At 36.9% G+C, this 13,965-nt stretch overlaps 1 protein-coding gene across 8 annotated transcripts in view; it reads left to right on the top strand.

Moving 5' to 3' along the window:
* The window catches only part of SGTB (small glutamine rich tetratricopeptide repeat co-chaperone beta), a 78,307-nt gene that overhangs the window by 19,411 nt on the left and 44,931 nt on the right, over positions 1-13,965 (top strand). For all 8 annotated transcript variants that reach the window (XM_014856364.3, XM_070519589.1, XM_070519588.1 and 5 more), the window contains one exon: positions 9,695-9,799. In XM_014856364.3, the coding sequence (XP_014711850.1) occupies positions 9,695-9,799 (105 nt within the window). The remainder of the gene's footprint in view (positions 1-9,694; positions 9,800-13,965) is intronic.

Raw genomic sequence — 13,965 nt, forward strand, 5'->3', positions numbered from 1 at the left:
CTGAGATAGTCTCAGAAGTCTCCCCACCTTTTCTTTTGTTTTTATATCTGTTAGAGAAGTGTTCCTTATCTTGATGCTGAATTTGTTTTCCTATAGCTTCTCTCAGTTGGCCTGATTTTTCTTCTTAAGGGCTATTACAGAATATGTATGATTCTTCTTTGTCATGACAGTACCTGACATTTCGAGGTTTTTCACCATATTCACTTGAGTTCTTTTCTTTTCTTCATGTTAAACGCTCGCAGCTTCTTCAATTAAACTCAGGTGGTACAGCTTGAAGTCCTGCACTTGTGCTCTAAAGTTGCTCCAGTTTACCTGTGTCTGTTACTGTGCAGTTCCCAGAAGTTAACACAGTATATCTGACATCAGTCTGGCCAGAACAGTCTTATAGGGCTCTCATTCAACCTATATTAGGATTCCGTAGCATTATTTATTACATTCATATTTTGATTTTTGCTTATTAAAGCCTCTCTTTTTCACATATTTGCTCTATCCTATGGTTCAATCATAGATTCATTTGACAGGTTCTTGCCAAACACCTGCTATGTACCAGCCCTGTCACTGGAGGTAAAGTTAGTTGTCTGGACTCAAATGAAGGATCTGATATTTTATCACTATAGAATTTTATCTTGTTACAGTCTCTTATTTATATGTCTCTTAACCTTTTGGGATAATTTGTAAAGTAATATATTTGCTTTTGCTCCTAGATTCATGTCATCCACGAACTGGAGAAGAGTTTTGTATCTTACATTCTATCAGTTACAAAGTCAACCAATGGAGCAATCATAGGGGAGAGGTTAAGAGCAGGGTTCCAACTCAGACTCTTTGAATTCTAATTTCCAGCTCTGCTGCTTACTACCTAAATGGCCTTCAGCAAGTTATCTGACATATCTATGCCTTAGTTTCCCCATTGGTAAAATGTGGATGATAGTATTTACCTCAAAGGATTGTTGTAAAGACCAAATAGTTAATACGTGGAAAGTGCTAGGAAAGTGTCTAGTGAAGAGTGTTGGATGCAATAATAGCTACTGTCATTATTTACACAGTCTGGGTTTTTGCCTCAATCGGAATATGAAGAGAGAGCCAAATTTTGGGGAGGTCCACAGATGTTGTCACTTATCTTTCTCTGATTTACCAGTCTGGTGGCAACCCTGTTAAAATAAAATAGAAATTATATTAGTGTGATAGGACTTGTTCTTAATTAATTTATTGTCATTTTCTTTCTTTTTTTGTCTTCAACAATTTTTATGAAAATTTTCAAAGTTTGAAGATGTTTACAGTGAATACTCCTATATCCACATATAGATTTTGCTGTTAATCTTCTAGTATATTTGCTATATCACATATTTATTCATCTGTCTGCCTCTCTATTCATTGCTCCATCTTATTTTTGATGCATTTCAAGGTAAATTGCCGCCATGAGTACACTTTCCCCCTAAATACTTTAGCTTGCATATCATTAGCTAGAGTTCAATATTTGTTTACTTTTTTTAATTTTGAGGTAAAATTTACATGCAAGAAAATGTACAAATCTTAAGTGTACTTTCACTGAGTTTTGACAGATGCACACGCCTGTATAACCCAAACTCCTATCAAGATATTGAAAATTGCCATCAGCCCAGGAAGTTCCATAGGCCTACAACATTTACTGGAGGCAACCATTATTTTGGGATTTTGGATTTGATTTGTTTCTCTTACAATTTCATATAAAAGGAATCATATCATAGGTACCCTCTGGATTAGACTTTTTTTGCTCAGCATAATGGTTTTGAGATTGACCCATGTTGTTGCCTGTATCAGTGGTGTCCCGTTGTTTGAATGTACCCCAGTTTGCTTAGCTGTTTTCCTCATCATGGTCACCTGGGCTGCTTTTAGTTTTTGTTCCTTTCGTATTTTGAACAGAATTTATAGTTATTTGTGAAAGGATGGGATCCATAGGACTTTAGTTGGTCATACTGGAAACTTCCATTTTCTTTTTTCACAAAAAAATCCCTTTATTTATCTGTTCTCATAATCTAGCCCAGAAAAAGAGAAAATCCAAATAATTTGTGAAGAATGAATTCCCCAAGCTGTGGTTTTATGTTTGAATGTTATTCGCTATAATCAGCTGAATATACATGTATTTTAATTTAGCATAAAAATCTTGAAATAAATCCATTTTAATAGTGTCACAAGATGTTATGATGAGCTATGTTATCAGACAATTGCTTATTTATAGAGCACAGTAAGCCATAGACTTCTAACTATGAATATAGTAAATCTGAGCCTAAATAAATCATTTATTTTTAATGAGATCAAGGTTCATGAATAATCTTATGCCCACTAGTACTGTATCAGAAGAGATGCTTGGCAATGCCTATGCTTGCTTTTCATTTAATTATTGTTAAATTGAAATGAATAATTATGCTTCTCTTTTGCATTTAAATAGTATCCTTTTCCCTGAGGAGTTCAGTAATAGAGCATGCAGTTTAATATTAAAGAATTAGAAAACTTTATTTGTATATTTAATCAAAATATTGAATAAGCTTTAGAATCTTTTTCTTTTTTAGACTCTAGTAACTATAAATAATATCTCAGTAGCCTGTAGTCTTGCCAACTACCTCTTGCCATTTTTCTTAGCCAGCAGGCTGCCAAGAGTTGGAAGCTCAGAATAGCAGAACTGAATCTTCCTTTTAATATCCATTTCACAGTTTTATTACTAATTAAAATATTGTTCACGTACTAAAGTTGGTAGGATGAAGCAAAGTTTACTTTTTATAGAAGTAACTTTTTTATATGTTAGAAAATGATCAGTTGGCACATTTCTTAACATGAATCTTTCTTTTCTAACATTTGTCTTCTATTTTGGCCTTTTTAGGATCCTAATGATGCTTTAGGCTTAGCCTAGATACAAGGAAAAGCTGAGTCCTTCTTTGAAAATCTATTATTTACTTTTGCTCTTTTCCTATGCTCCTAGCACTTACCATGATATGTAACATTTACAAGTTTATCATACATTCTGCCTTTCCTTATAGTTATGTATATATTTTTATTTCTTCATGTGAAGGGCAGAGATTGTATTTTGTGTCTGTTTGTATCCCCTATAGTACCTAGTGCTGTGCCTTACCAGGAGTTCAGCCAATTTTTGTTGGATGCATGACAGACTACAGAAGAAATATAAGAAATTTCCAGTGACGTTGAAGTGACCAGACACTCACATTCACGTTTGTATTCATAAAACAACAAATGGTTGAGTACAGGTCTAAAACATTTCCAAGTCCTGTATGATATGGACTGAACAGCTAGTTTTTCTATGTCTTCTGTCCCTAAACAATGTTCTTATTTCTTTTGTACAACCTTAGTATGTATAGTTGTCTCCTGTTTGTGGGATGGCTGGATGGTTGGATGACTGAAGCAGTAAGTGGAATTAAAGATATACAGGAAGGAGAGAGAGCATGATGGAGAGAGCTTGTCTGGAAGGCCTCTCAGGTGATGGGGAATTCGAGCTGGAGCTGGATTTGATGGACAGGTAGAGCTTGGATGAACAGAGGAGAGGGGAAGGCATTTTAGGTTGGAGAGCATAGTTTAAAGGGCAAAATTAGGCAGCATCAGGCCTTTGCACCAAGGAATGCTAGTGACAGTGTGAGCTCTGAGAAAGATGGGAACAGAGACCTCATTGTTTTGCGTGTCGTTTTTCCTCCACCTCCATGAGCACTATCTAGTCCCAGGTTCCCTGGGATTTGAACTTGGTTTTTGAACTTGGTGCTGAATCTCAGTTTAACTGCTTACTCGCTGGGTGACCTTGGGCAGCCACTTAACCTTTTCGAGCCTCAATTTCCTCACTTGTAAAATAGAGACAATACTACCACTTCACAGGGTAGTTGTGAGGGGTGATAATATATACAAACTCCCTAGCATAGTTCTAGGCTTTCAATGTGTGTTTCTTTCAAAAACAATGTGAGACATTTTTAGTTGTAAGAATAGGTTTTTGCTATAATATTTTTTATGCATCGTATATAGCATGGGAAATGTAAGATACCTGCACTTTTTTTCCTGCCTTATTTTCTATAAAAATAGAATGCAAGTTACTTTTGCTCTAACAAGGTAGAGAAAGCAAGGGTGTCTGAAAGCATGGTGACTCTGACTATATTGTTCTGCTGGAATTCCATTAGTTATGCCCTGATAACCAGACAGCAGGGGCAGAGAGAGCACACCACATTGTTATTCAGTTCAGACCCTGGCATGTTTGGCTTCATGTCACAGAAGATTCAAATATAGCCTGACTTCTCTTCCCTTTCCTGGCCTCAGAGGTTCAGACGCCTCTCCTCTTTCTTTTGTGAGCTACACAAATCTGCTTTCATCCTAGCTTGCAGTTTATGATCTAAAGCTAAAGCCAGCAAGGTTAAAACATAGTCCTCCCCTTCCCTTCTGCCCACTCTTCTTTCTGGGTCTGATCTCTGTGCTTTATTCCTTGTCTTATTATCAGTATCTGAAGCAAGAAATCAGGGAGTCATCCACTATGTTTCCATTTTCCATGTCCCTCCCACATAGCTAATTTGTTCCCAGCACCATTCTTTTGGTCTCGGTTCTTAACTTTTGCTAAACTAGTGCAAGGGTAACTTCAATTGGCTTCTTGTTTTCCCTTTCATTCCCCACTCCAGTCTTCTGCCAAAAAGACTTTTCTGAAATGTGACATTCACCATCTAACTCCTGCTTTCTGTTCACTAGTTCCAAAAATCTACATCATCAAATTTAAGTTCCTCAGCATGATACATAAGATCTTTTGTAATCTAGGCTCTTGCTTTTCTTTTCGCTGTATCATCTTCATTTTTCCTCCAACCCCGTTCCTGTTCTCTCTACTCTCCATGCACATGTAATGTGAAGCTTACTGATTTCTTAAAAATACTATGTTGGGACATCTTTCCATGCTTTTATGTGCTTCCTCCTCTGCCTAGAATATTTTCCACTTATCTAATTGGTCGACTACTAGTCATCCTTCAAGACCATGTTGGGTGTTGCTTCTTTTGGGAAGACTTTCTTAGTTTCTTTTCTCCCTAACCCCCTCACCATACCTCTACACCCTTCTCTGCCAGCCATGTCCAGTGGAGTGATGCTGTCCAATATGGTAACTCCTAGGCACATGTGGCTGGTTAAATATAAATTAATTAAAATTAATAAAGTTAAAAAAATCAGTTTCTCATTTGCACCAGCGTATTTCAGATGCTCTTAAGTTATATGTATTTAGGGACTACTGTATTGGATAGTACAGATAAAGAATTTTTCTATCACAGAAAGTTCTATTAGACAGCTCCCCACCTTTCTCTGCGTCACCTCTTGCTTTGATACTTCCATTGTTGCATTTATCATACTATTTATTTATTTACATGTCTATTTCCCTATTAGACTGTACAAAGTTGGAGGCCAGAGATATCCTCTTCATCTCTGTATATTTGGTTTTAAGTTCGAGGTTTAGCATATTATAGCTGTTCAACAAGTCTCAGTTGAATTGATTCAGTGAAAAGGAGAGTGGCCTCTACTTGAAGGCTTGTAATGATGAAGCAGTCACATGACAGCATGTTACATATATATGTATTTCCTAAATATATATGTATTTAGGAAAACAAGTTTAAACCTATTTAAACTTACTGAAAGAGTGATGCAATGAACATCCATATACGCTTACCCTGGAGTCAATAGTAGCTAACATTTTGCCACATTTCTCTCTCTCTTTCTCTCTCTCTGTGAGGGTGTGCATGTGTGTGTGTGTATATATATATATATAAAATTTTCTTCTGATCCTAAATACTTCAGATATATCTCCTAAGAATAAGGATATACTCCACATAACTTTGATAGCATTCACATGTCAGAAAATTAGCATTAAAATTAAAATTTCTCCAATTGTCCCAAAAATACCTTCTGTAGCTATGTCTTTGTTCCAGAATCCAGTCAAGGTTCATGAACTGCATTTTGATATGTCACTTTAGTCTCTTTTAATCTAGAAAATATCCCTGTCTTTCTTGATTGTTTGTTTTACATGACGTAGACTTTTTTGGGGAGGAGGAAGATTGTCACTGAGCTAACATCTGTGCCAGTCTTCCTCTATTTTGTATGTGGGATGCCACCACGGCATGGCTTGATGAGTGGTGTGTAGGTCCGCACCTGGGATCCAAACCCTGGCCCACCAGAGTGGAATGCGTGAACTTAACCACTACTCCACTGGGCTGGCCCTGACATAGACTTATTTGAGGAGTTCAGGACAATGATCTCATAGAATGTGCCATATTCTGGACTGGTGTGATCACTTCCTCAGGATTAAATGTAGGTTAAATCTTGGTATGAAGCCTACATGAATAGTTATGTGTACACTTATTGCATTATATTAGAAGGCGCATAATTTCAAACTATCCCGTTAGTGGTAATTCTAAGTTTGATATTTTAGGCTGGTGACCACTATATGGGTTATTCCTTTTCTAATTAAAAATAATCCGTGGGGTCAGATCATGTGAATATCATGTTCCCCAACAGCCTTTTATCATTTCCGTTACGTATATTTCCTCACATATTTCTGTAAAGAAGAGCTTTCTTCCCTGTACCCCCTTTTCCACCTTCCTCCTCCTTCCCTCTCCGTCAGCTTTTTTGGGTATCATTATGGACTCGTCAATTTTCAAAAATTCGCTATTCAATGTGTTATAATAAATTACCATAATTATTGTTTTTGGCACTTAAATTATCCCATGTTTGGCTAGTGGGAACCCCTCTAAACTGGCTGTGTCCTTTTATATAACTTCATTTGTTTTTGAACACTTTCTTGCTGTGTGAGACAGGGTATTCTAGATTTTCCTTGTGCTTTCTCTGCCCTAGACTTGGGCTCAGCTAACTTACAAGGAGTCCCTGTTCCTTTTAGTGGAGAATGGTATTTAGAAACCAAGATCTGGTTGCAGGACATGATCATTGCTACTGAAGTGTTACTGCTTCTAGGTTCTTTCAGTGGGCAGAGCTAGGAAATATATATTTATATATATTATATATATATAGAGAGAGAGAGAGAGAGAGAGAGTGTGTGTGTGTGTGTGTGTGTGTGTGTGTGTGTGTGTGAGAGAGTGTGTGAGGAAGATTGGCCCTGAGCTGACATCTGTTGCCGATCTTCCTCTTTTGTTTTGCTTGAGGAAGATTGTTGCTGAGCTAACATCTGTGCCAGTATTCCTCTATTTTATGTGGGATGCCAACACAGCCTGGCTTGATGAGTGGTGCTAGGTCCCTGCCCGGTGTCCAAACCTGCGAACCCCAGGCAGCTGAAGCAGAGTGCATGAACTTAACCACTACACCACCTGGCTGGCCCCAGGAAATATATTTTTTGAAAAGTCATCAGCTTATATGGATAGCTTCAATTCACATTCCAGTGTCACAGAGATCTCCCTTACCATCTCCATTTTATATTTGTGTCTTTTTTTTTTTTTGAGGAAGATTAGCCTTGAGCTAACATCCGCCACCAGTCCTCCTGTTTTTGCTGAAGGAGATTGGCCCTGAGCTAACATATGTGCCCATCTTCCTCTATTTTATATGTGAGACACCTGTCACAGCATGGCTTGATAAGCAGTTCGTAGGTCTGCGCCTGGGATCTGAACTGGCGAACCCTGGGCCCCCAAAGCAGAGCATGCGAACTTAACCACTACACCACTGGGCTGGCCCCTCCATTTTATATTTATATCTCTTTTCTCCCATAGTGAAAACATTGCTTTCCAACAATACCAATATATTTACTCATTTACTCTATCCTTCAATATCTTTGAGTTGGTATTACAACACTAGTGTTACACTACTAACAAGTCTACTAAGTAAACTTCAGAATTTCCTTGCAATTTTTTCTTTTTGTCCTTAGAGTGTATCTCACTAAAGATGTATACTCAGAATATTGTGCTTGAAAGTTACTTGAATTCTTTCTTTTTGATATACAGTTAGGAGTGCATGTTTCTGTTTTATTCAGTTTGAAGGTTTGCTTTTTCATTCTTTTTGAAGTCCCTTCTACTCCATTCCCACCCGTCCTCTATAGGATCAGAGTGAGACTTTTAATATAGGATTGACTTCTAAGCCATGTAAATGTTTTCCATAAAATTAAATTAAAAAGGATGATCAGTAAATAATGACTCTCTCTATCTAATAATGTTCTTTGCCTTGTATCTAATATTAATGTTTCTATGCCAGCTTTCTTTGGCTTGGCTTTCAGTTTGCCTGATTGTCTTTTTCTATCCCTTTAACTTCACCCTGCATGTGATTATGTTTTAGGTGATATCTTATGTATACAATTTGAAAATCTGATTTTTATCTAGGCAACTTTACGATTGCTTATATATTTGAATTGTTTTCTATCTTATTTTTTACCTTCTTTTCCATCCTCTTCTCTTTTTTTGCCTTTTATTGTGTTGATTGAGTTATTTTTACTTCATTTTTTTTATTTCTAATTATTTGGAAGTGACACATTCTGTATCTCTTCTTTTAATGGTCATTTTTGATGGTCATCGTTCTCATGCTATTAGTGGTGAGTATTCAGTCAAATAAACCCATACCTCTTTTTCATGTGACCTACCAAGATAGGTTTGTTGAATCCTGTACTTTCACATTAAAAATTTTTTAACTGAAGCACAGGAAACTACATGTTTATTTTTTTCAAATTTTATAATCTTAGCTTGAGAAGTAAGGGTCTCCGTCATGCTGTATGAAGAAAGGTTGACAGAAAATTGGACTCACCACCACCCTTTCTTCATAGCCTGCTGCCCACTATTCCTGCCGCTGCCCTTCCCCTCTCCCCCGGGATCTAAGCACTGCAGAGGCCAGGAATATTATTTTGATTATTGCTCTATCCATTATGCCTAGAACAGTGTGTGTGCATTAGCTATCCCTCAATAGATATATTAGTTGAATGAATAAAGTGTGAATATTTAGTCTGGAGAAGAATGAATGGAGTGGTCGTGGGATGGAAGGCAGGAGACATTATGGAACCTTCCAGTTTGAAGGACTTGCATGTTGAACAGTAATTCTGCTTGTTTGGTTTGGCCCTGGGGGTTGAAGTGAACACAAATACAGGAAAACAGAGAGCTATCTGTTACCAGGATTGTATGGATGGTTAGTAGGTGGCTTCATTATATTGTCAGATCCCAGTTATTCCAGGAGAATTTTGTTGGCAGTAACCCAGAAGGGATTAAATAGTCCTTAATTGCTCTGAGATTCTATGCTCAGTAGATGGAATACATTGCCATCCTTAATTTACAGACAGATTTACGCACACGGGTAAGTTTTATTTTTCATCTTAGACTTGCCAGATTATCTTAACCCTACTAGTAAAGTGATCATTTAAAAGCACAACACCCTGAGTAATCATTCACTCTGTATGCCTCCCTAGTAATCCCAAATGTTCTAGTGTTTTCAGTTTGGTCAAATTAGAATGACAATAAGTGGGTAGATCAGTCATATGATTCACATATTTGTCTTTTCTATAGCAACACAAACAGTGAAAGGCATTATGCATATTTTCTCTGAATTTTGTTTCTGAGTTTTCTTTTTGTTTGATTATATAATTATCTTAGACAGTTTGATTTAGATATTTACCAGGAGGGATATACAAATTTGGACAAGGAAAACGTAGTTTCATTACTACTTGAAAACCTAAATTAGTGCCTTGAAGTCTGCTTATAATAAAAATCTCTTCTCTTTCTCTTAGGGCTGCTGCTCAGAGTAAACTAGGTCACTACACAGATGCAATAAAGGATTGTGAAAAAGCAATAGCAATTGACTCAAAGTACAGCAAGGCCTATGGGAGAATGGGGTAAGTTCTGGGGGAATGTTCGAAGTGTACCAAGTCATATCAGATATGCTGTTCTTAAAGGCTTGATTTTGAATTTCCTGCTTAATATCTCAACCGCTATACTAATAAGAAGATAAATATGACATTGAGGGAGGAAATGACAGTAATTTCTGTGACTTGGGATTAGTTGAATAATGACTGGTTGATTGTTGGAGAAAATCACACAACCATACTGAGCAGACTCACTTTGTGTTCAAGGCTACAAATCTCAAATGAGCACTCAATATTTTGGCAGACAATCCACTGTACTTCCTTCCAAATTCACCTTACCACTCTCTGAGTTGACTGCTTCATCCCTGCTCTTCTCTCTTAAAATTTCCACCACATCCTCTATGGTGACTCTCAGCTGCTGAAATTGCCTTTCACTTAATTGAGAAAACAGATGCATTTAGAAGAAAAGTAACGCATCCTCCTGCCTCCAGATCCACCAATCTACCTGCATTTGTAATCTACACAGACTGCCTTTTTTTCCTGTTAAAAAGGAAGGCTTCTCACTAAACAAATAGAAGAGAAACACAAATTATAAATAAGGAGAAAACTAAGAAAACCAGCAGAGAAAACTACCTAACTGAATTGGTAATCCGAAATACACGAGACGTGAAACAAAGGAAATGCAGGAGAACCAGAAAACGAGTGATAAAATGGCAGCATTAGGCTCTCATATATCAATAATCACTCTAAATGTAAATGGATTGAATTCTCCATTTGAAAGACACACAGTGGCAGGATGGATTAAAAAACAAGACCCAATAATATGCTGTCTCCAGGAAACACATCTCAGCCCCAAAGACAAACACAGACTCAGAGTGAAGGGATGGAAGATGATACTCCAAGCTAATGGCAAACAAAAGAAAGCAGGTGTTGCCATACTTATATCAGACAAAGGAGACTTCAAGATAAAACAGGTAAAGAGGGACAAAGAGAGGCAGTATATGATGATAAAAGGGACACTCCACCAAAAAGACATTACACTAATAAATATTTATGCATCCAACACAGGAGCACCAAAGTACATAAAGCAACTATTAACAAACCTAAAAGGAGATATTAACAACACCACAATAATAGTAGAGGACCTCAACACCCCACTTACACCAATGGATAGATCATCCAGACAGAAAGTCAACAAGGAAATTGTAGAATTAAATGAAAAACTAGACCAGATGAACTTAATAGAACACTCCATCCAAAAACAGCGGGTTCCACATTCTTCTCAATTGCACATGGAACATTCTCAATAATAGACCATATGCTGGGAAATAAGGCAAGCCTCAGTAAATTTAAGAAGATTGAAATAATATCAAGCATCTTTTCTGACTATAATGCTATGAAACTAGAAATCAACTATAAGAAAAAAAGCTGGAAAAGGGGCAAAGATGTGGAGATTAAACAATATGCTACTGAACAACCAATGGATTATTAAAGAAATTAAAGGAGAAATCACAAGTTATCTGGAGACAAATGAAAGTGAAAACACAACATATCAACTCATTTGAGATGCAGCAAAAGCAATACTAAGAGGGAAATTCATTGCAATACAGGCTCACCTAACAAAGAAGAAAAATCTCAAATAAGCAATCTCAAACTACACCTAACACAATTAGAAAAAGAAGAACAAACAAAGCTGAAAGTTGGTAGCAGGAGGAAATAATAAAAATTAGAGCAGAAATAAATGAAATTGAAACAAAAAAGACAGTAGAAAGGATCACGGAAACAAAGAGCTGGTTCTTCAAGAAGATAAACAAAATTGACAAACCCTTAGCCAGGCTCACTAAGAAAAAAGGAGAGAAGGCTCAAATAAATCAAAGTAGAAATGAAAGAGGAGGAATTACAACAGATACCACAGAAATACAAAAGATTTAAGAGAATACTTTGAAAAACTACATGCCAACACATTGGATAATCTAGAAGATGTTCAACATCACTAATCATTAGGGAAATGCAAATCAAAACTACACTTAGATATCGTCTTACACCAGTTAGAATGGCTATAATCACCAAGACGAAAAATAACAAATGTTGGAGAGTTTGTGGAGAAAAGGGAGTACTCATACACTGCTGGTGGGAATGCCAACTGATGGAGCCACTATGGAAAACACTATGGAGATTTCTCAAAAAATTAAAAATAGGAATATCATACAACCAGTTATCCCACTACTGGGTATTTATCCAAAGAACTTGAAATCAACAATTCAAGGAGACTTGTGCACCCCTGTGTTCATGGCAGCATTATTAACAATAGCCAAGACATGGAAGCAACTCAAGTGCCCATTGACTTATGATTGGGTAAAGAAGGTATGGTGTATATATACAATGGGATGGTACTCAGCCATAAAAAATGACAAAATCGTCCCATTCACAACAACATGGATGGACCTAGAGGGTATTATGTTAAATGAAATAAGCCAGATAGAGAAAGACAAACACTGTATGATTTCACTCATATGTGGAAGATAAATAAACACATGGACAAAGAGAACTATTTAGTGGTTACCAGGGGGAAGGGGTTGGGTGTGGGCACAAAGGGTGAAGGGGTGCATTTATATGGTGAATGACAAATAATAATGTACAACTGAAATTTCACAATGTTGTAAACTATCATAACCTCAATAAAAATAAATAAATAAATGAAAATTTTAAAGAAAGGAAGAGTTCTTATCTAAGACTATTGTCTTCACTCATGCTTTAGATCTCATCCCTTTGTACCATCTCCAGGACTTTACACTTGTAATCATCTTTATCTCCTACACCACCAGTTTTCCTATTTCTCACAGTGATAATGAGTGCTTGTGAAAAGGTCATAAAAAATCATCTATCGGAACCATCCTTTTACCTAGCTGCATCATTTCTCAGTTCCTCTTTCTCTGCAAAGCCCCTGATAGTTGTCTGTATTTGCTGTCTCATCTTCACCATCTCTCATTCTCTCTTCACTCACTCCAATAGGGCATTTGTCTGTATCACTCTACTGAGATCTCTATTCAAAGCCACCAGTTATTCTCACCGTACACCATCTTTTAGTATTTGACGATTGACTTATTTTTTGAAATACCTCATTCTCTGGGCTTCTGTGACACCACACTTGCTGGTTTTCCTTCTACTTCACTGGATGGTCTTTCTCAGGCTCCCTTACTGGTTCTTCCTCCTCTGCCACCTCTTAGTAATGGTGTGCTTCAGGGCTCTATCCTCTGCTGCTGCTGCTGTTTCTCTATCCTCTCTTCTGATTTCATCCTGTCCCGTGCTTTTAAAATCCATCTACAGTTGATATTCATTATTCATCGATTCTGTATTTGTGAATTTGCCTACTTGTTAAAATTTTTTTGTATCCCCCAAATCAATACTTATTCTACTTTTGTGGTCATTCACAGAGTGGTGAAAAATTTGAGTCACCCAACATGCAAGATCTCAGCTGAGGTTGGATAAGGCAATGCTCTGCCTTTTTATTTCAGCTCATGCTGTAAAAGAGTGTTCTTTTCACAGTATATTTAGTGGCATTTTTTTTTTTTGTATTTTTGTGCCTTTGTTGTTGAGTTCCCTGTTTACAGTGGCCCCCAAACATATTCTGAAGCGTTATCTCCTGTTCCTAAGCCCAAGAAGGCTGTACATGTGTTAAAAAAAAATACATGTATTAGATAAGTTTTGTTCAGGCATGAGTTAATGCTGTTGGCTGTGGATTCAATGTTAATGAGTCAACAATATATATTAAATAAGGTTTCTTTGAACAGAAATATACATAAAACAAAGTTATGTATTGATCGGTTGATGAAAATGTGACCAGAGGCTCACAGGAACCTAACCTTATATTCCCCCTAGGAGCAGTTGTTTGGTATTTGCCAATTCAGTGTTTGCAGTAACTTTATAGAACATAGTTAGTGTAAAAAATGGAAATCAACTGTATATGTTGATGTATCTCTTAAGTAATATGTATGAACGCCATACTCATATATTCAACTATATTCCATCTCCACCTAGATGTTTAATAGGCATTTTAAACTTAACATGTCCCAAACAGAATTCTTGTTTCCTTCTTAAATCTTCCCTATCTCAGTAAATGGTACCATCATTCACCTACCCAGTGCTCAGGAGTCATCAAGTCAAAAAGTCAAAAGCCTAGGAGTCATCCTTCATTC

Source organism: Equus asinus, chromosome 10, assembly GCF_041296235.1.
Source record: "Equus asinus isolate D_3611 breed Donkey chromosome 10, EquAss-T2T_v2, whole genome shotgun sequence".
NCBI classification, from domain to species: domain Eukaryota; kingdom Metazoa; phylum Chordata; class Mammalia; order Perissodactyla; family Equidae; genus Equus; species Equus asinus.